Raw genomic sequence first — 22,929 nt, 5'->3', positions numbered from 1 at the left:
GAGCTTTTTAGGCGAAAAAGTGAGAGCTAGCAACTCAATGGCATAAAAAAGTAGAAAATGGATTTTATAGTGTATTAGTAGGATAATGAAAAGGTGAAAAATGATAGGGAGGGGGCGGCTGCTTTTGATGTCTCCTGGTTGCCTGCAAGCTGCAAATAAAGTTGCCAACATTTTGTACTCATTCTATGGCCCATCTCTAGGCCGCAAAGCATCTCTTACTTTTATTCATTGTTCATTACTATTTTTTATCAGCATTACCCCACTCTTTTCACTTTCACTATTCTTCTTCCTCCTCTTCCTCGTAGCCACAGGCCGATTCTGATTTGGTTTCAAATGGGAATTGCCTGTTTGTCAAGCCGACTTTGAATGAGTTTCAAGTCGAAACAAATGGGCAAAATTATTATAGAAAGGGCTGATAGAAAGTTATTTTCCTAAGAAAGATGAATTTTTCCACATTAGAGAAGCCTCTGTCCAAGTCGTGAGTTTAATTTTACTACTAACTGCAGCAGATGAGGTAAAATATTTTGATTACCAGCCAGCCTGAGACACTGGCGCCATGCAGAGATTTTGGTATAGCAATGTCGTCAGATTCTACGTCCGGAAGATTTATGTATATTTTATTAATAAAATATTATTAAATATAAAATTGCACCATCATTCTTAAATTCGCGGTATAGCTAATTAAATTTAAGAGATTTTAAAAATTTGAGAGATTTTAAATTTTGTTTTTTCAAATTTCAATTCTCATTTTATGAAAAAATAAAATTTATCACGATTTTGTCTTATAAATTATTTATTTATTAGCGTGCTAAATTCCAATCGCAAATCATGAATCTAACGTCTCTTTATCATGGTAAAAAGAATTTCAACACTGCATGTATATATATATATAATTAAAAATCTCTCCATTTATAATACTATTTACTACATGTCAACTTCTTGCAAGAGTAAACGTCTTATCATCCTGCTACCCATTTCTTTCTTTTTCTTTTTTCTCTCTATTTTCTTGCCTCACTAGTAAAATCTGAAATGTCTTGACGTTTCTGTTTCTCTCGCTCTATGATCGTCAACCGAAAAAGCTAATGCTTAGAGGTCAATTGAAAATTCTCTGGCCTGGGGAGAGCATCATTCTTGGATCAAACAGATATTTATTCTCTCGGAAAGTTGCCCATTTGGAGCCAAAATGGTTGATCCATTCTTCTTTAGTTTTGTAATTTGGAAAATACATAGTCACCTTGATTCCAGCTTTTTCACAGAATTTTAACAAGTCTTTGTTCTGATCATCATACCTCTGCCAATCATCAAACCCACTTGAATGCAAAAATCCCACTGTGTAGAAAACTTCCTCATCTGGTATAACCGCAGAAGTTCGATCGTCCCATCTGCAATTTTCAGTTATTTTTCAGATCATTAATTATAACATTTTCTTTTAAAAAAAATAAAGAAAATCTCTTAAACAGTTAGCAGACTCACTTGTTTCGGTTCATGGGGTAAATAAGGACAGGTCCTGTTGTAATGTTTCGTTTAAGAACAATGTCTCTAAAAACACCTGAATTGAAGTCAGAAATACGTGATTTGGGCAGAAAAATATTCAGCCATGGATGAGGAACATCCCATAATCCTTGTGATTGAAGCTTTAGCTCTCCACTTCTTACTCTATCTAAAAACTCTACATACGACACATCTTTCTCCAGCTTAAATCCAGCAATGAAGCTTAACCCTTCATACATTTGTTGAAATTCCTACAACAAAACAACAATAATAATTAAGAATGTCCAAATTAAATAGTAAACATAAATTAGTGGTAAGGGATTGTGTCTATATTTATATATACCTTAGCCACAGAATGTTGGGTTGTATCATCGTAATACTTCGCCACTTCCAGACAGTAGATGATGCCATGTTGGGTTACTAGAGACATTATTCTGGGAATATCAGAGGAAGGAAAAAAGGAAGATCTCCAATTATTTGGAGGACCCTGGTTCATAAGAAGGGAACCTTCCACGTAATCAAGTGCATTGCTTTGTTTTCTTCCATTGATTGAGATTAAACGTTCTTGATCTTTGGTGAAAGCAGAGAAATCGCTGTAAAGCATCCGTACCCACTTAACCTAATAACCAAAAAAAAAAAAAAAAAAAACCCTATTTTAGAATGAGACAGCGTAAAAATGAGTAATTAAAGCAGCCAGCTAAAATAATTTTTGAGCTTAAGTATACTAATTTTTTGAAAAATGCAAAAATAGAATAGGTTTAAAAGTGGAAAGAGATCTCTTATGGTAACGTACTCTCTTTGGTGCTGGCTCTATAGCTATTCTAGCTCTGGTTATGATTCCAAATTGGCCTAGGCCACCAAGAACAGCAAAAAATAGCTCTGGATTCTTGTGTGCAGAGCAAGTGACAAGCTCTCCTTTTCCTGGAAAGAAAGAAAGAAAGAAAAGATAATTCTCAGGAGTTAAACCTAAGTAACCACATGCATGCAAAATCAACAGTGAAAATTTTGTAACTTTCATATATATGTAACATTTAGCTTCATCAAGAACCCAAAAAATCTGCGAAATTGAGTCAATGAACATAACTCAGATCGTATTTAGATTTCATTGTCCTGAAATTTAAGCCCAAGAAATTAGAAGAAACGTCTGGCTAGGAACACTGCAAATGAAGAGACATTTATGCACCGTGGGACCAAAAGAACATGTTCCTAACATTAATAAATATCATGAAAGTGACTGTAATATTTAATGCATCACAACCACCACCTTGTCTCCTTTATTATCTTCGATCTGTATTCTATCGCTATTGCTATAGAAAATGAGAAAACAGCTAAGATTATATGAGGAGTTCTCATATAATACATACCAGTGACAACATCCATTTCATAGACGTTGCTGATCTGAGGACCATATCGGAAACTTTGTCCACTAATTCCGGCATTAGAGAGCGTTCCTCCGACGGTGAGATACAAGTAATCCGTCCACGACACCGGTGCAAGACCATGCTCCAATGTGGCTTTTAACACATCAATCCATAGCTGCTCGCCTCCGACATCCGCGTAAAAACCCAGTGAAGGGATTTTTCCGACTAGAACTCCAGTCTTCTCTCTATGACTCCTAAGACTCATCATGTCTATTACAACTCCATTAGGAGCCATAGCCTGTCCAAATACAGAATGACTGCGGCCTCTAGCAGATACAGTTAACGGAGCAGAATAATTATAGGCGAATTTTATTAGACCGACGATGTCTTTTACAGAGGATGGATAGAGAACTGCCGCTGGGCTTTCATGGACAATGTTACCATAATCTCTAGAGGCTGATTCAATCGCTAAAGGGTCTGTGCGAATTCTCTGAAAGAAATCAAGAGTTAAGAGCTTAGAGGGTAGGAACTTGGATTTTCGAGCTGTGGACATTAAACGGGTTATGAATGATAATATCACTATGAAATAAGCTTGAACTGCGCAATTGAGAGCCATTTTTTCTGCTTTCTTTTTTGTTTTCTAGCTTTCTTGATAGCTAATGAAAGAAAAGTTAATAATAACTTGTGGCTTTTTCTTGATAGAGAAAGAAAGAAACAAAGAGCAAAGAAGAGGAGGGTGGTGTTTTTCAATGGTGGTTGTGATGACTAGAAGTGAAAAGGAAGCGGAGATATGCATATATTTATAGAGAGTGAGAGATCAAAGTGGGGAAATGTCTTGCATGAAAACGAGATGAAAATCTTGGGTTGCAGAGAAGAAATCTTTTGGGGTTTGAATTACGAAACGACAGCGTTTTTTGGAACATGCATACTTGTCAAAGATATGCCAGGACAAAGTATTGGATTCAATTCATGGGTTACCCGTGTCCAATAAATCAACCAATTACGTGTGTCTTGTGCTTCTGTTATCATCATCATGATGATATCCAAACCAACAACCTTGATTCATTCTTGTGGGTCTAGTGGTAAGAGCCAAACCAGATTGATGTGGACCGTTGGATATGAATCAAAGATTATCTCATGATGGTCAAGATTTAGTCTAAGTAGAGTCCTGTAGTCTTTTTATTTATTTATGGGTATAATAGGATGAATGGTGGTCAAGGTTAGGTAATGATAAAAAGGATCTTTGAGATTTTTCTTTTAGGTTAGGTTACAAGAATTGTGATGAATGAAGGAATGGTGTTGATGATGATCATGAATGGAGATTGATAATAGATGTGAAGGAGACATGAGCCTCAACTTTCTCAATCCTAAGATATTGTTTGCTCGTTTCAGAGGCTACATGCAATTGGGTAAAGTCAAAAAATTATTTTGGAAATCATAATTACTTGTGTCTCACTAATCTTTTTATCTTCATTAATATTTGATTATAATAGATCATTAATTATTAGGATGTTTCATTTTCCATGCCCTTTTCATCATTGCTTCTTTAACAAATTGCTTCTTTTTCATATCTAATGCTTTTGGCTCGCCTAATCTTAATAAATTTCAAGCTTTTGCCAAATTAATTATTCTTATATTCTTTTTATTTACTAAAATATTTCTATATTATTAATTTTAAAAAATTAGAATAAATGGCTCGGCACTCTTATTTATCAAATGAAGTTAAGAATTCCATGAATAAATAATTCATTTGATTATTTTATCTCGTAATAAACTGATTAAATGCAAAAAATATTTAATTTCAGTCTGTTATAAAAGAGATTATTATTAAAAGAATGGCTTCTGTAAAATTAAACCTAATTTTTTCCTTTAAAAACTCGGCAAATTGTTAGTCGTTTCTGATGATGGTGTGATCTAGTGGGTAGATTTAATTTTTTTTACGAATTATTATAATATTATTTAATGATTATCGAATTTTCTCTATTTTGAATAAGATCGAGCTTAAGAGAATAACGCTGGTCCAAAACTCATGAAATCTCCCTTTAGCTAACCGGTCTAACATCTCAAGTCTTGAATCAGACACGCAAGACAGGTCGAGTCAATCGCGAGCCCAAATACACCGGAAAGTAATTCAATTTAGTGATGTGATGTGAAGGAGAGTAGCTGGTCAGTTATTTTGCGGCTGCCCGTATGCGCACTGAAAAAATTAAATAGTTCTCTGGCGTAGAAAAAGACTCTAAGACATCCGTATATACGGATTTAAGTGACAGAAGGGGAGGAACATCTTTTTCTCTGCCTAATCTTCTATCACCATTGTAAAAAAAAATTTTGAATTTCAGAAACATTATTATTGATTTAATATATCATAATATATAAAAAAAATATCTAGTAATTTAAAAAATAGGATTAATTTTAATAATTAATTAAGCATCTTGCTTCCCTTATGAGAGTATATATATATGGGAAGAGACAATATCATGCCATGCACATGAGAGAGAATTTAGAAGAAAATTTTAGTAGAAGAGTGAAGCAGATGATTATAATTAAATTATAATATCTTCTTTTATTGTCTTTTTCATCTGTTTTAATTATATATTTTAATAATTTATTTTTCACGTCGAAATTAATTAAGTAAATAATAAACAAGTTGTTAGGGTTTTCAATCATTCAAAGGATAATCTTTGACCTAAAGATCTTATGGGTATGAATAGCTATCAGCAGAAAGCTGCCTTTCAACAGGGATGGTACGATATGAAATCCAATATATAAATTAATTTGTTTCAATTAATTCCAAATTAATAATTATTTTTTTATGCAAACTTTGAACATTGATATGTTGATTTCTAATTTATAAGTGTGATATTCAACTGAGCGTTTTATATTGATAAAAATATTAAAAATTAAAATTATAAATTTGAGTCAAACTGTTTCACCTCTTAAATATATTTAAATATATTTATTATTAAAAATATTTTTATTTGAATCTGTTTAAATCTAGCGATCTATCTAGGAATATACTCTAATTTTAATGAATTTATATATTTATGCTTAAATTAAATTATTAATTAATTTTTTTTATTTTAAATTTATAATAAATGGAATTCAGACGAAACTGTATGTATCATGAAGAAGTTTCAAGAGAACAACTAAGCATACCCTTCCACATGTCAAAACAGTGTTAATTAGGCATTTACCTAACAATTTATGCATAAAATAATAATAATACTCATCAATAGAAGAAGATTTATTTGTTCCACATTTTTTGGATTTTATACATGTGATAATTATTTATTTTATATTATTTAATTTTAATTTAAAAAATAAAATATATTAATAATTTTATATATAGAAACATCAATAAAAATTTTAAAATATAAAAAATAATTTAATTTTTTAATATTTTTATTGATTAATTATTTATATATAATAAAACAATAGTTATTACATTCTTAATTATTATTTTGTCATATATTTGTGATGAAGAATAGCAATGAGAGAGAGAGACAGAGACAGAGAGTGCAGAAAAACATGGGTAGGGACCTCGTGTGGGGGAGCTATTGCAAGATACTGAAAATCTTTATGGGGATCGAAGCCAGCCAGCTCAGAAAGATCACGTGGTCCAGAACTATCACCTCCACCACGGCCATCCATCACCACCTCCACCGCCACCGCCGTTAATCACCAGGTAAAGTAAAAATCACCATCACGTACTGCAATTATGTTCATCCATGCGTGCATGAAAAGTAAGGCATCATAATTAAATAAAGTAGACAACTATAGGCTACTCATCTCCTCTGCTTTTTTCTTTTTTTCTTTTTTCTTTTTAATTACTATTTATTACAAAAATTAATAATTACTCTAAAATCTTGTTCCTCGTTTAGATGTCAAGACCAATTTCACAAACAAATGTTCTTGATTAATGTTTTGGATTTTGATGCTCTTTTGTCTTCTTCTTTAATCACATCTCCATGATTTCCTGTTTCTTTGTTTGATTTTGGTCCATATTTTTTAATCCAGCTCTTTTTTTTTTTAAAGATGCATTTCATTACAAGCTCAGCATACTGCGGTTATAACTTAACCCAAGAAAACTTGGCATCCTCAAAACAATTAAAAAGGATGTAATCTCAAGAGTAATATTTTGAATTATGAAAGGAAAGTATAGATATCATCTGACAATTTGTGATTTTTAATTAAATGTAATATAATTAATCAATTTATTATTTAATTTATTATATATTAGATTATGTTACGAGTATTATCAGTATTATGTAGTTTAAAAGTTGATATGGCACAATATTTACGCAAAATATGTTATATTATTTTCATATGATAAAATTATGTTACAAAATTTTAATTAATCGTGATACTCGGTCACGCAAATTTTATTTATAAAAAAAGAGACCAATTATTATAATGGTCAATACTCAAAACGAAAGAAAACTCTTTTTATGTTCGATTGAGTCTTTCATAATTTTAGAGTTATTGTTATAAGATATTGTGCAGTAAATTCTCATTATAATTATAAACGTGATATTTTTTATCTACGAAAGTATCATTCCGATTTTCAGAAAAAATACAAACTAACCTTATTTTCTTACAATATAAATCAAATTACACACGAAGTTTAATGGACACATTTTTACACATTTTTTTTTAGGTTCAAGCAATATATTTATATCTACTTTCTGATAAATTACTGAGTTAAATGTCGGAATAGCCGCACATAGACACTAATTATTTCACTCTCTATTTTGTGTAGAATTAAAATTATTTTCAACTCTTTTTCAACCACATCGAAGATAAATTTAATTTGTTGTAAAGTCAATTTATATCAAGTACAATAATATCATATTTCTTTGTATTTGGATTCAAAAAATTTATAAAAATTTAATTTAATTTTTTTATGTAAATTATTCATTTAAAAAAAATATTTTTTAATTTAAAATTTGTTTCATTTTTAAAAAAATGCATTATTGATAAAGATTTTAGTTGAATTCTTTTTTTACAAATGATTAATTTTTCTGTTATAAATTTAAATATTATTTTAAATTATATTAATATATATTAAAAATAATTATTCACTAAAAACTTAGTTATAAAGTTTAATTTATTTTTTAAAAACATCTTTAAAAATTTTATTAATGGATATTATAAAAAATGACACATAGCTTATGTGTTTTTTCCTTATTTATTTAATTTGAAGAATAATATAAATAATATAATAATGAATTGATATTCAAATTTAAAATTAAATAATGTATAATATATATTTAGCAAATATAAAATTATATCAATTATTTAAAGACTTATTATTAATACTTAAAGTAAAATCATAATCATCATTGATAAAATTTAAAAATATAAAAATAAATAAGAAAAATTAATATTTAATCCTTTTAATATATGAAAACTTATAGTATAATTTTTAAATAATATTATACTTTATTATCGAGGGAGAGAAGAGGGTGAAAGAAAAAAACAAAGGTGAGGTGGGAAATTAGAAGAGAAATGGAAGGGGGTGGGCAAGTTGGCAAAGGCTACATAAGGGGACTCGTGGGGTTTGACGAAGTCTGTAGTCGATCTGTTTTGCATTTGTAGACACAGATTTGGAGCAGGAAACATAAAGGATTCGTCCTATAAATGGAACCACCACTCTCCTTCAATGCGCGTGTGCATCACCCTCTTTTTAAAAAAAAAAAATGTATGAATTTTGATCTAGTTTAATTTCTGTCGTTAGCCTCTGCAGGTACTTGATCTGCCTTCTTCTTCTTCTTCTTCTCATTATTATTAATATTCCTGTATCGACCTCTCCACTGTGAAGAGTACAGAACTTTCATGGCTTTGATTATAGTTTCAAATAAATCGAAGAAGAGGATAACAGGAAGCCATGGCTATGTAGCATGGACCAGTCTATTGTTATGACACCCTATTTTCTTTTCTTTTCTTTTTTTTTTTAAATTTTAAATAATTTTAGTTTCTTTTTAAATATTTATAAACAATATTTGATGCATCATTCACAATTTTATTTTATATTGTTTAAATTATTTTTTAAAAAAATTATAACTAAATTATAAATAAACTTAAAATTTAATTAATATTGAGATAAATAATTAATGAGAAAGTAATAGGTATATTGTCAGAAAAAGGTAGGCATGCAGGAGGCAGTGATGATGTGCATGGATGAAAAAAAGAAATGAAAATGACTTGGAAAGTGATATTAAATCTCACAAGAGAGGGTCATCATAGGGTGAATAAATCAGAGAGAATTAGAGAAGAGGTTCAGCCGTTGAGAGGCGGGGGCCCCTCTCCCTACCACCACCACCACCACCACCATCCAGTGGTGGCAAGAGAGATCCATAAATATTGATTCCTTTCAAGTACTCTGACTCCTTTTTGCTCTTTCAGTCTTGCAATTTTCTGCCTCTAAATCTTTAACTTTCTATGCCTTCTCAGTACAAGTTTCTGTTGTTTAGCTAAACAGTGCCTTAGATTTGCCCTTGGGTAATCGTACCTGCTTTTGTTGTTGTCTGAAAACCCTTTTTCCGATTTCTAAATTTCTAATCGATCCGGTTCGATTTTTATATTATAATAATTAATTATAATCGATTAGTTTGATTTTTATATTATAATAATTATATAATATTTAATTACAGAGTAAATGGCACAGTTAAAAAAAAAAAAAGAAAGAGAGAGAGGAAATGGGATCCAGCTGATAATTTACTGATTGAAGAAATGAGAGTAGCATTGCATATAGATCCAAAAGCAGTGATTTCTTGAAGAAATTTGGCACAAGATCTTGTTTGTCATTTGGTTGAAGGATGACCTGATGAACTGTTTCCAAGGGAAAACTTAGCTAAGCTACCTCCCAAAAAAGTTGAAACAAACCCATCTTTTTTTATATTTTTTCATTTGATTTTTGCTTCTATTAATTGAAGTTGCAGGTGTCTTCATCAATAAGGATCACATTCCATGTTTGGTTAGGCATAGTTATAATTTTCCTGGAAAAAAATTTTTTTTTCTAGGTAAAAAACAGAAACCCTAGTCAAAAAAATTATTGTCCATGTACAGTTTGTATTGGGTTATGGCAATTACTCCTTTTTGCCCTTCATTTTTATTATTAACAACACTAATGTACAGTTGATGCCTTGGTGGTTTTGTGTTTTTCTATGATTCTCTGACTATGTTGTCTTTTTTAATCCCTTTCAGACAAAACAAATCTTATTTGGTACACTCTCATGTTTGCTATTTTACTCCACAATAAACCATATCGATATATCTAGTTCTTTTTTATCATGTAGAATTACTTCTTGATTTGTGTGCTAAAAAAATTCAATAATTAATATTTTTATTTTAAAAAATATATTAAAATATTTATAAAATTTTAAAAAATTTATTAATTTATCTTTTTTTTTTTATTTTAATCATTAAATATGTTATAAGAATTTAACATACTCTCACTATGAAAAAACTAAATTAATAAATATTTTTGTCGAACTAAGGGACATACAGCAAGAATTAAATAATAAAATATTTAATAGATAAAATTAATAAAAAAATAATTAGTAGTATGAATATTTTTTATATTTTTAAAATTAAAAATTTTTTTTATATTATGAAACTAAATAGTACCTTTTATTATTATAATTCGTCATTCTGTTTTTTTTTTTACTCAGACATATATACATGCACAGCTTGAAAACAGGACTGCATTAAAAAAAAACACTTCAAAATCCCAAATCAATTATGGTCACCATGTGTAGAACCACAAACCTTGTTAAAATTAGTATGGCTTTAACATTGGTCCAGTTTTTTTTTTTTTTTTTTGTCATCTTTCAACTCTTTTTTCGGAGGTGTATGCTTTCTTATGCTTCATCTTTTTCTGACTTATAAACTTATTTACTTTTTCTTAGTTACTTCTTTGCAGCATGGGTCAAGAGCTGATTCCAGGACTTGGAACCAAGGTTTCATTGAATCATTTTGCAGCGGGTCGATTTCCAATCATTTTTCAGTCCTTGCGGTTTTATTTTCATTTTGATATAAATCGGAGGGAACTTCAATTCTAATTTGGCCCGGTTCTTATTGAAGAAACGATCTGATTTTATCAGTGTTCAGCCCGATTTTAATATTTAACCGGCCAAACATTTATAAAATAAATTATATATTTTTACATAAACTTAAGTAGATGGATTATGTTGGCGTCCACTAGTTAAAAATTAAGAGCAAAGAGAAATCCAGTTTCCTCCAGTCTTTTCTACCCTTGTCGTTTATAAATAAATTTGCAGTGAAAAATGCAAATCAAATGAAACATTAGTAAAATAATAATAAAGAATTGAGATATTAGCTAATTTAGACCACATAATCCTTAATCAAGTATGATCCTTTACACTATATTTGGGAGGAAATTCTTGAAGGTATGATTTTTTAAATAAATACTTTATTTGGAAGAAAGATGATTTGAGAAGTGTACGAGTCCTAGAGATTTCAAAATCTCCAAAAACCTCCTTTTTTAATCCCCACTAAATTGATAGGTTGTGAAAGTTTCAAAATCTCACCCTCGTTTACTGTACAAGCTGAATACAATTTTTGGAACGCTAGACCAGCCAAATAGCCATGGGCCCAAATTTGAAAATTCTAGAGCTAGTTGTAGACATTGGCCCATGGTCAAATTTGTTCTACCTTGTAATTTAAGGGCTCTATTTAATAATAATTTTAAAAATAATATTTAATATTTTAACTCGGTTAAAAAGTAGAAGTTGAGGAAGTGAATTACCAAAAATTATTTTTATAACATTTGGCTAAGAACTTAAGTCTAGCTTTGGTCCTAAGCAGCCGAAGTAGCTAGGAAAGAAGCATATTCTACAGATAAAATGACATAATAGGGGACAAAATGAACAAGTTGTAGGAATAATTTGGATGTGAACACAAAACTGACTAGCTACGGCAAGCTGTCTTAGAACATCGAAACCATTTCAAATGAAGAGGAAAAGTAAAAGAGAACACATTCACACACCCAAAAGGAAAGCAAATGCATCATCCATTAGACATGATGATGAGTCTATGGGTGGTCTGGACCAGGCTGTTTGGTGGATTTTGATTACCATCATCAAACAAATGTTGATGACAGTAATATAAAAACTTGCTAGAAGCTGGTTTAATTGACTTTTTGTTGGACACACATAAAAGCCTAAAATTCCCAGTAGTAAAAGCTTTATCACTAGGGTAAAAAGCTTTTTACTTGTGAAGAATTCAACTCACCAGCTTTTAATAGAAAAACAAAAGCATAACAGCACACATACTGTGCCTGTACAAGTTGTCACTATCATATTCCAAGACATTTTTCAGTTCCAGAAACAAAGAAAAGAGGGATTTAACGAGTGACAAATGTCATTGGATATTAGATTCTCTATTAAGCAGTCCATTTACCTTGAGACTGCAATGAGTTTGGAGAGTGCCAAGCAAAGGGGAAGACTCCACTCTCCTAACACTTGGTATTTATGACTCGGAATCAAGCAGCTGGGACCTTCTTACCATCTTCAATAAAATAAATTGCAGTTTCTGGAACCTGAAAGAAAAAAGGAAGACAGGAATAAACTACTAAGCCAATTTAACAGTTAAATGTTCAATAATTCTGACATATGATGTCTATTTTTACACTTACTGAGAGAATAACTGTGTGTGTCGTAAATATTACCAGTTATGACTACTGAGGGAAAAATCATAAACCACAAGATCCAAATAGAAAATAGTGGAATTAAAATGATAAAATCTACAATATACACAGGGCAAAAGGAGGTAGATGGTGCAGGGCAAAACCATATAAAATGTATTTATATAGGACTGAAAGTTTACGACTCCATATAAGCAGGTTTTGCCATGGGAAGTCAGAAAGCTGTCTTCAATTCCTCTCCCAGCTTTCCTACAACTGGTCCACAGGGGCCATAACTGCAGGAAGGTTATACCCTCATGTCAAGACCCTCCTGTGAAGCCTTTGTCCTACCAATTGCTGAGGGTAGTATAATTTCATCATACTCAGGCTCCATAGGACTTGCAAATACTAGCAATACTGTTTTGATCCCCAGCAGTGGAACACAACAGTTCTGGCATGGTTCGGTTATCGATTACATACACAAAAAATCACAACTAACATATTGACCATAAACTCATTAACTAAGGACACACACATTAGAATATGTACAAGCACATTCAGTAATGTTTCAATTTTTCAATTTTTTTTGTTTGTTTTTGTTAAAAGCAAAAAACATGTTCAAGGACCCTGATGTGTTTTCCTTTTCTATGCTTTTCAAAGGTACTTAAGAAACAAAAAGAAAAGAAGCAACCATGAAACATGGTTTCCTTCTTTATCTTTCTCATTACTTTTAATCTATTTTCTTCCTAAAATCTAGTTCACCATTGAATCTGTCACTCTTTCCCCACCAGCCTCCTATCGTTGCATCTCTTGCTGTCTCTGTCTCCCATGGCATCTTCTCTTTACAAAATCTATACCCTCATTGATCATCAAATTGCTTAAAAACTTCCTTTGTTGCAAAACAAATTTGTGCCAGTATTATGTGAGGGTCACTAGTCTCTAGATTTTGTTAGATATTGAGTTTGAAGATTTTATAAAATGCCTACAGTAGTTATGGATATTATCCACTGTAATTGATAGTTTATTTTGTTGCATTGATGGGTTGATGATGGTGTGATGAATTTGAAAGCCATAGGTGCATGAAGATGGAGAAACAGATCCTCTCATTATTGATGGTTAAGATGATTAGATGAGAAATGACAATGATATTTTATTTGATAAAAAAAATTAAAATAAAATAAGAATTAGTAAAGGAAAGGAAGAACTAGAAAAGGAAAAATACACGATTATTTAAAACTGAAAACCAGTACTAGAAACAGTTATATGTTTTAAACAAAAGGAAAAGGCTTTAATAAGCTCCCAACTATTGGCTGAAACTCAAATGAATCCATAAATTTTTTGTCAAATTAGACCCTTTGCAGCCTCAATAATCACATCCATAAATGAACAGCATTAGCATGATGAATAAAATTATAGTTTGTGAGAAGATAAATAAAATATTATAAAAAAAAAATTGAACTCAAATCAACAAAAAGTGCAAGCAAACAGAAGTCCAGATTTTCCTTCATTTTCATGATAATAAAACACAAAGAAAAAAGTTCATTTACTTTTGCAAAAACCAAGTACCAAAATTATCCTCCAGCAACTCAATTAAAAAAAATGAAGAATAAATATTTAAAAGAAAACGTTAGGCTCTCATCAAAAGGAACCCAATTCAAAAAAAAAGAAAAGAAAGAAAACTTCTTCTACCTAGAAAAGCCCAATCTACAATTTCAATCGAAATGCATGCCCACCTTAGAAGGGTCACTCCTAGCCCAAAACCCACATTCTTTCTGCATGTTCCCAGTTTAATTTTGTGCGATATTTTTTTATTAAATTTGTTTAAATATTTATAAATTTTTAATAGTACTTTATTTACTTTATGGGTCTCATTAATGCTTGAAACTCTGAAATTTAACAAACAGTCGCACATGTGAAATTGCGTGGTTGCTTTTGGGTCTGATACTCTGATTGCTGAATTTTGGGAGTAAAAGGGTCTAACTTAGGGAAGGAATTGATCTTTGAGCAGTAGTTTCGGTTTAGGGGCTTACAAGTGTCTTTTCCCCAAGAAAACAGAAATAGAGAAACAATCATGACACTAATTGCACACCTTGTTAAAGTTTTTTGTTTTTAGAAAACGGAAGACTGATGCTTAACTAAGAATATTGTATTTCCTTTAGTGAATTCTTTTGATCTTCACATTTTTCAATTTATTAAAGGAAACAAATTGCCCATAAGCTTGCGATTCAACAAAAATACCCAGAGAGAGAGAATAAGATAATTAAGTGTTTTGTTTCCCTTGCTGACAAGAAGCACTCCTCCCACTTCAGCCAGAACATAAAGGTTTGCTTTTCATCCCCAAACCTCCCAATTCAACACAATAAACACATACGGATATAAACGAAATTTTCTAATTTCTGTAAATGCATGTGCTTAAATGCAAAGTTTTTCCAGTGTTTCTCTATTAACGTTATAGGTTTGTCAAAGGGTATATACCTTATCAAGTATCAATGTAGAGAGAACTTAGATGATATGCATGGAAAATACTGGCAGCAATAATTGCTGGTTTCTCATATATATGTCATTCTACTCAAGCAAATTTCTTTTGATAAAATGGTCAACCCAAGAAGGAAGTCTCTAAGCAAAGTTTAAATTAGGCTTGTAAGGTGAGAACGTAAATAGTGGCCCAACACCTAAATTTAAAAAAGAGCAAAGAAAGATGAAAGTTTACATCAGGCCAGGTGTCCGTAATGAACTCCACAATGTCATAGGATATGTCTCCTTGAACATCAATTTGCTCCTTCTCAGTTGGACCCTAAACCAAGTATTCAGAAAAGATACAACATAATCAGCATCAATGCTAAAAGAAACATATTGCACAAAAGTGGTACACACCTTAACAACAGAGGCTCCAGTAGCAAACTTTTTCCCAAGTTTCTTTGATGCATCGCTAAGTTTAACACCTAAAACACAATTTTCAAAGGACAGGAAATGATCATGAGGAGATGAAAACTTCTTTTAAAAAATGACAGAAGAGGTCAAAGCTGCAAAAAGCTCACCAAACAGGTCTAGCCCTTTAACAGTGGTGATACATTTCCGTTTGTTACGTGTGACCTTTTCAATAACAACTTCTTGCTTCTCCTATAAGGAAAATATTCAATGCACAAATGATTACTTAATATCAAGTATAAAGTTGAAAGTACTAAAAAGTCATATTTGATTTAGCATTTTAACAAATACACAAATTTAGTTCAATATTGAAGCCAAGAGGGGCGAAAAGTTCCAAACAGTCACCTTCTTCTTTATCTTCCCACCAGGAAGACGTTTTACTTCTTCCTTAGGTGCAGAAGTACCCCCTGCAAACCACAGACATCAAAGTAACACAGGGTCACAACATTCAGATATCTCCCATATATTAATAGCTGCCGCTTGTAATATTTGATAATAGATAGAAGACTTCAACTAGTTAATTTATCAAAACGCATCAGCAAATTGCAGCCATGCTCATCAAGTAACAAAATCTAAAAAATCCATATAGCAAATGCTACAGTAAATATTATAAATCAGAGTCAAAGCCATCCTCATTAAAATTCTGCATTACACGACGAATAACTTTCTTTTATCAACTCTTTCTAGAGGAAGCAACCGTATAACAATAATAATAGAATTAATTAAAACCTAATATAAAAAATAATAAAATAAAGGAAAATTTAAAAAAAAAAATCAAATGTTCACTTTGAATAGCCAAAAATTATGTAACCTGAAGGAGTAGCACCGTCACCGCCGCTCGATGAGATACCGGCGGATTGTAACTGCTCGGCGACCTTGTTAGCTTCCTTGGCATTTGCCTCTGAAAGAAGATTAAACAAATTTTAATTAAAAAAATTAAAGAATAAGAGAATACATTGAAAGAAAGGGTGATATAGAGCGACCTTTGATGAGATCGGGATACAGGTCCGGTGCGTTTTGGATCAACCAGGGCTTGCATTTTTCAAAATCGGGACCAAATTCACAATACTCAGCGGGCAAACTGCAAACCGCACAGTAGAGTACGCGTAACGGCTGTGGTTTCTCGGCCATCAGAGCACCGCCTCAATCTCTGTCTACGATGAGAAGGTGGAGTAAGTCCAGAGAAGTACTATGAAACGGTGCGTTTTGACAACGCAATCATTCAAGAAGAAGCTCGTACAGTATTGTTCCAGAGTCCAGACCCAATTATGGCTTCTTCTTCTTCGGCAAAGCCCATCTTAACCCTTTAACTTACTACCCAATCACAATCAGACAGGTCGTACCATTTTTAATTTCCATCAAATAAATTCAAAATTGACTCAATTAACTGTTCAGGTAATTAAAAATAAAAAAAATTAACGCACCAGCTACTCCGAAAGAAAACGGCTAAAACCTCTTGTCTGAGCCCGGGTTCGAACCGGGGACCTCTAGTGTGTGAGACTAGCGTGATAACCAACTACACCACCCAGACAACTTTGATCTATAAGATGTCTTAAACATATCTTCCAGCACAAAAAGACACACTCAGAAAATTGTAAAGAGAGACCATTGGAGACGGGATAAAGAGGATCTCTACTCTGAAGGGACAGGAGAAACTACTAAACTGCAGAAGACTGAAGAAAACTAAAGAAATAAAAATGGGTCCGACATTACATCTACCACTACGGATGTTACTAAGCAGGAGACTAAAGAGTATTGCTTGCTTGACTTTCAAACAACCTACCTTTTCATTGGATCCTCACCTATAACTTAATTACTCATTGCATATTTTAAAAATAGATATAGGATCATTTCTCATTAAATTTATGCTTCATAAATGCCCCTTCACAGTTATTTATTCAATCTTATTATATTTAATAAATTATTCTAATTAAGTTTCAAAAAAATTCCATTTAACTTATAGACAGACGAGATGATAATCTATAAAAAAGAAAATTAAGACCGTTAATAACAACTATTCTAAAAATCAAGTCAATATCTTATCAATATGAATGCAAACAAGAAAATAACTTTTGAGTGTGTTAGGATTATATATCTGAAATATTATTTTCTAATTGCTTTTATATTAGTAGATAATAAAATTAATTGTGTTTTTCTTGAAAATATAAGTTTTTTTTTTTTTTAAAAAAATGAAAGAAATATTATTAACTCAAAGCGATCAAGAAAACTATATGAGGAGGAGGGATATGAACCCAAACTCCTTGACCTGACTCAGAATAAGTCGATGTTGCTAGAACATGAGCGACATCATTCGCAGACCTGTGAATAAAAGTACATCTTGCTTCCTCATAACTGGATAGAAGCAATTTACAATCTTAAACCAAAAGACCAAAAGGTGATAAATCATCTAATGAAGCATTGTTAATGGACACAATAAGAACCTGAGCATCCGATTCGAAAAGAACTCGATCCCATCCGCACTCTTTAATCCAGCTCAATGCCTCTCGAAAAGCCACTGCCTCTCGAAAAGCCACTGCCTCAGCACACTTAACCTTCATCTGACTGCAAAAACAGCCTGCTTTAGCTGCTATAAATCTACCATTAGCATCTCGGACTACACAGCCAAAGCCTAGCGAACTTCGTTGCGAGTTTAAAGAGGCGTCAATATTAACCTTAATCCAACCCTGCGGTGGAGGAGACCAAACAGTCAAAGCCGATACAACATTGGTGCAGCTGGTAGAATCAGAACAGGCCCCCCTCCATTGCTGCAAAAAATTCAGTGCCATGAAGAACACACCACTCGCAGTTCGACCCTGAGCTTTCCAAACAACATTATTTCTGTTATGCCTCAAAGCCCAACATATCATTAGAATAAGGGAAGCATTCTCCGCAGAAGCAGTAAGGAAGGCTAAAGAGAACCACTCCATAAGAGAGGCAGCGGAGAATGCAGGCCAACCCATAGGCGAACTCAACCAGCAACTGCGGGCAAAAGGACACTGAACAAGAATATGTAGGATAGTCTCAGGAGCCTCATGACACAACGGACAGATCGAATCAACCGGAACTCTCCTGGACTGAAGCAAAGAGAGGCAAGGAACTACATTAACTAAAGCACGCCAGCAGAAATTAAGCACTTTAGGAGGCACCTTCGTCTTCCAAAAATGACTCCATATCTCACTACCTTCCCTATGTCGAAACCCAGCAACCAGAAATCTGTAAGCACTCTTAACAGAATAGTGACCCTTGGACGCAAACTTCCAGCACCACGCATCTGGATGCTAAGAAAGACTTAGAGGGATGTTCAAAATACAACTCATGTCTCTATCATTGAACAACTGAGCTATTAAACTCTCATTCCATCCATAGCCGATCATAAGATCTGCAACAACAGAAAGAGTACAGTTCGGAGGAGGGGGTGTAGAAACCAATAAGTCGGGCGCCTCTTTCAACCAAGGGTGAGTCCAAATAGAAACTGACCTGCCATTCCCAATTCTCCAATAAGCACCAGCTTTAACCAAACTCTGAGTCGCCCATATACTACGCCACAAAAAGCTAGGATTGTGGCCCAAAGATGCTTCCAAAAAAGATGTTGTTGGAAAATAACGAGCCTTAAGAACGCGGGCCACTAAAGAATGAGGCCTGTTAATAATGTTCCAACCCTGCTTACCAAGCATGGCTAAGTTAAAATCATGGAGCGATTTAAAACCTAACCCGCCGTCAAGTCTGTGCTTCGCCATTCTATGCCAACCCAGCCAGTGAATACCGCGATTTTGATCAGCACCCTTACTCCACCAATATCGAGTCATCATACGCTGCAAATCAGCACATAAAGTCCGAGGCAGTAAAAACAAACTCATAACATAGTTTGGCATAGCTTGGAGGACTGTTTTCAAGAGGACCTCCTTACCTGCTTGGGACAGCGCACGATGCTTCCATGAATTCAGCCGCTTCCAAAAACGATCCTTAACAAAACTGAACACTTCCCTCTTGTTACTACCAACATGAGAAGGGAGTCCCAAATAATTACCCAAATTCGGCTTCTCCTCAATCTGGAGCACTGAACAGATAGAAACCCGAAGAGCCACAGGAGTATACTTGCTGAAAGAAAGAGATGATTTTTGAAAGTTAACCAATTGTCCAGATGTGTTCTCATAGATATGAAGAATACGCTTGAGCTCCAACGCCTCTTGAACATTTACTCTGAAGAAAATCAAGCTGTCATCCGCGAAAAAAAGGTGGGAGATCTGCGGGCCACCCCGTGATATCCTGAACCCATGAAGACTGCCACGGTTTATACTGTCTTGTAAAAGGCGGGATAGCCCCTCAGCACAAAGAATGAATAAATAAGGCGACAAGGGATCTCCTTGCCTCAGTCCCCTCGTTGGTAAGATAGGGCCGATTTCCCTGCCATCATGCAGAATCCAATAACGAACAGTAGAGATACAAGAAAACACCAAAGTAACCCATCGTTGCGCAAACCCCATGCGGATGAGCATGTCACGAATGAAATCCCACTCTAGTCTATCATAGGCTTTGCTGATGTCCATTTTAAGGGCCCCAGATAACTCTTTCTTTTGATGAAACATATTAAATCCATGCATAGCCTCAAAAGCTAAGATTATATTGTCCTGAATGCTACGCCCAGAAATAAAAGCGCTCTGGCTTTCGGAGACAATAGACGGCAAGATGGACTTAAGCCGGTTAACTATCATCTTAGTCATGATCTTATAAACCATGTTACAGAGGGCAATAGGACGCAAATCACTCATTCGCTCAGGGACACACTTCTTAGGTATCAAAACTAAAGCAGTCTCATTCAACTTCGGCGGGAGAGACCCTGAATGCAAGCAATCAATACAAAAACGAGACACATCCTCACCAATAATATCCCAATAATGCTGGAAAAAACCAGGATTGAAACCATCTAACCCAGGAGATTTATCAATTTTCATAGAAAAAGCTGCAGATTTTACCTCGTCACAACTGTAAGGAGCTAAAAGAGATGCATTCTGATCATGTGACACTAATAATGGAACACACTGCAAAACTGGTTCAGAATTACAATCATGAGAAGTAAAGAGAGACATAAAATATCCAGACATCACCTCCTCCAGACCCGAATTCTTATCATGCCATACGTTCGAATCATCCAGCAATTTAACAATTGTATTTTTCCTTTTCCGAGCAGAAGCAGCATTGTGGAAAAATCGAGTATTAGCATCACCCTCTTTAAGCCAAAATTGCTTGGCACGTTGCTTCCAGAAGATCTCACGGAGATTTAAAAGATGAAAGAAACGGGATTTGGCTCGTAAAAACTCATCCATATGCACCTGTAGCCGAGAGCCGCGTAAACGGGCCATAATAGCAAGACTCTCGTCCATCTCAGCTTTATGCAGAAGTCTAAGATTCATGCCCCATGATTTCAAAGCAGTACGACAGGCCACAAGCTTACCCTCAACGTCCATATCTGGAGAAAGTTGCCAAATATCCGAAATTAAGGTCCGACACCCTGCCTCACGGAGCCACGTATTCTCAAACCGGAAACGATGAGTATGGCGTTGATCCACAAAGCATCTGACAGCAAGAAGAATAGGCAGATGGTCCGAAGTAGAGAAACCCAACACTTCAACAGTAGAATTAGAAAACCTGGTACGCCACTGAGCATTAGTAAAAACACGGTCCAACCTAGATTCCACCCAGCCATCACTATTTCTTCCATGCTCCCATGTAAAAGGATATCCCGTCATGGGGAATTCAATAAGACTAGAATCACAAAGCGCATCCCGAAAGCCATTAATCAAACGTGAAGGTTGAGGACGACCACCTCGCTTCTCAGAAGGTTAAGTTATTAGCATGTGAATAAGTGAGTATATTTATTGAAATTATGAAAATTGTATGGTAACAATTGGTAATAGTTAAATGATAATGGTTAGACTTAGACTCGTTCGGAATGGGTGAGGTTTGTAATTAGGGGTGAGTATTTGGTAGGTTTGATTTAAAATCAAACTAAATTGAATAAAATCAAAATTAAAATTTTAATATTTATGAAAATCGAGCTGAATTGATTTTGGTCAGAAATTGAATCGAATCAAATCGGTCTGATTCAGTTTGGTTTGAATTTTTAATATTTTTTTTATTTTTTACACTTTATTTTTAGTATTCAATTAGAATGAGCATTTGGTTGGTTCAATTCAAAATCAAACTGAACATAATAAATCGAAAATTGAAATTTTGGTATTTATGAATGTAATACCCGGCTGGAGTCCGGCATCGGCGTTCTACTTTCCGGTGGAGTCCAGGTGGTCGGAATTCTCTAGAAGGGTTAGATTTATGTTTTTCTAAAAGGTTATGATATATTTCATAGTTTTTAAGCATAAGGAAATGAGTTTTTGAGTGAAAAGAACCAAGGCAGAAAAGCCAGATTCGGCCGCCGAAGTTGAGGTTCGGCCGCCGAACATGCATGGCTTTCGGTTTCACGTGTGGCCGCCGAAGGTGGTCTGGCCAGCCACCTATAAAAGGCCCTCAGTCGGTTGAAAGGATAACTCTTGCCGTTTGCTTTCACTTTCTGAGGTGAGACCCTGTCCTTCTGAAGCTTTTCTTCATGTTTTCATTAAATCTTGCAAAGATTTGATTGATTTTTATGTTATTTTGAAGGTTTTGAGCTAAAACTTGAGATTTTGAAGTTTGGAGAGTTTGAAGGAGAGTTGCTCCAAAACTTCACGTTAGGATCGTTCATCTTCTTGGTTTCAAGAGGTAAGTGAAGATCCTGACCTTATTTTTATGTTTTCTGAAGGTTTTATGAGGTTTTGGGAGAGAGTTGCATGAATAGGGTTAAAAGAGAGTTTTTGATGATTTTGTGAGAAAAGCTTGTATATGTGTTATATGTTTTGTGTTGTTGGGGTTTTTAGGTAGGTTTTGGCCCCTTTGAGCATATACTTGGGTGTATGCAAGTTGAGGAAGTGAGGTGTTTGAGATTGAGAGCGTTTTGTGCATTTGGCGAGAGGCAGAGTAAGTTTCTGCCTTGCTGATGAACCCAGCTTCGGCCGCCGAAGAAAGGTTCGGCCACCGAATGTGCTGAGGAGGTGGCTTCGGCTGCCCAAGCTTGCCCCCGAGCCTTTGGACTTTCGGCTCTGGAGGGGAGTTCGGCCGCCGAAGATGCCCCTGAAGGTGAGAGACTTTCGTCTCTGGAGTGCCTTTCAGCCCCCGAAACTTGCCCCCGAAAGGGTTCGACTGCCGAAAGTTGAGATTCGGCCGCCGAAGGTGCATGAGTTTCATCTCTGAAGAGGACTTTCGGCCGCCGAACCTGCTGCCGAAAGTGTTCTGTCCAGCCTTCCTTTGCATGCTTTGCATGGATGTTTGAGTGAGTTTAAGGGGATTCTTGGGGAGGTTCATAGAGTTGTTCTTGAGCTAGTTTGGTCCCTCATTTGAGTTTATATGTGCTTACACAGACCAGAGGAACCAGAGAGAGCAGCAGTGAGTACTGCTCCAGAGATTACAGAGCCT

The 22,929-nt window shown here is 34.1% G+C and overlaps 3 protein-coding genes and 1 non-coding gene across 4 annotated transcripts; all 4 read right to left on the bottom strand.

The window, feature by feature from the left end:
• Positions 1–860: 860 nt before the first annotated feature.
• On the bottom strand, positions 861–3,932 carry LOC110612191 (cytokinin dehydrogenase 3). The gene is made up of 5 exons (XM_021752896.2): positions 2,856–3,932; positions 2,285–2,412; positions 1,835–2,110; positions 1,474–1,742; positions 861–1,382 (listed from the first exon to the last, which is right to left on the bottom strand). Exons 1-5 carry the CDS (start codon positions 3,466–3,468, stop codon positions 1,094–1,096), a joined length of 1,575 nt encoding a protein of 524 aa, XP_021608588.1. The 5' UTR covers positions 3,469–3,932; the 3' UTR covers positions 861–1,093.
• Positions 3,933–12,067: 8,135 nt separating this feature from the next.
• On the bottom strand, positions 12,068–16,720 carry LOC110610359 (translation machinery-associated protein 22). Its single transcript, XM_021750244.2, has 7 exons — positions 16,410–16,720; positions 16,238–16,327; positions 15,772–15,833; positions 15,537–15,618; positions 15,373–15,440; positions 15,209–15,292; positions 12,068–12,414 (listed from the first exon to the last, which is right to left on the bottom strand). The coding sequence occupies exons 1-7, from the start codon at positions 16,555–16,557 to the stop codon at positions 12,358–12,360; spliced, it is 591 nt and encodes a 196-aa protein (XP_021605936.1). The 5' UTR covers positions 16,558–16,720; the 3' UTR covers positions 12,068–12,357.
• Positions 16,721–16,883: 163 nt separating this feature from the next.
• TRNAV-CAC lies at positions 16,884–16,957 on the bottom strand. The gene has a single exon. It is a non-coding gene; the product is annotated as a tRNA-Val (tRNA).
• Positions 16,958–17,801: 844 nt separating this feature from the next.
• LOC122723220 lies at positions 17,802–18,697 on the bottom strand. Its single transcript, XM_043954756.1, has 2 exons — positions 18,608–18,697; positions 17,802–18,500 (listed from the first exon to the last, which is right to left on the bottom strand). The coding sequence occupies exons 1-2, from the start codon at positions 18,695–18,697 to the stop codon at positions 17,802–17,804; spliced, it is 789 nt and encodes a 262-aa protein (XP_043810691.1).
• Between the last annotated feature and the right edge of the window lie 4,232 nt (positions 18,698–22,929).

The sequence above is a fragment of the Manihot esculenta genome, chromosome 3 (assembly GCF_001659605.2).
Source record: "Manihot esculenta cultivar AM560-2 chromosome 3, M.esculenta_v8, whole genome shotgun sequence".
Lineage (NCBI taxonomy): Eukaryota > Viridiplantae > Streptophyta > Magnoliopsida > Malpighiales > Euphorbiaceae > Manihot > Manihot esculenta.
The sequence above is the reverse complement of the archived record's forward strand: the minus strand, read 5'-3'. Positions and strand labels throughout refer to the sequence as shown.

Bases quoted from the DNA above. Each gene is read 5' to 3' on its own strand.
- LOC110612191 (XM_021752896.2), bottom strand. From the start codon at position 3,468: ATGGCTCTCAATTGCGCAGTTCAAGCTTATTTCATAGTGATATTATCA. The intron at 2,111-2,284 runs GTACGTTACCAT...TTTGGTTATTAG, and splicing joins TAGAGCCAGCACCAAAGAGA to GTTAAGTGGGTACGGATGCT. The intron at 1,743-1,834 runs GTATATATAAAT...GTTTTGTTGTAG, and splicing joins CCCAACATTCTGTGGCTAAG to GAATTTCAACAAATGTATGA.
- LOC110610359 (XM_021750244.2), bottom strand. From the start codon at position 16,557: ATGGCCGAGAAACCACAGCCGTTACGCGTACTCTACTGTGCGGTTTGC. The intron at 15,619-15,771 runs GTGACTGTTTGG...TTTTCCTTATAG, and splicing joins GTGGGAAGATAAAGAAGAAG to GAGAAGCAAGAAGTTGTTAT. The intron at 15,441-15,536 runs GTGAGCTTTTTG...ATTGTGTTTTAG, and splicing joins TAAAGGGCTAGACCTGTTTG to GTGTTAAACTTAGCGATGCA.
- LOC122723220 (XM_043954756.1), bottom strand. From the start codon at position 18,697: ATGCGTGGTGCTGGAAGTTTGCGTCCAAGGGTCACTATTCTGTTAAGA. The intron at 18,501-18,607 runs GTAGTGAGATAT...TCTTTGCTTCAG, and splicing joins TGGGTTTCGACATAGGGAAG to TCCAGGAGAGTTCCGGTTGA.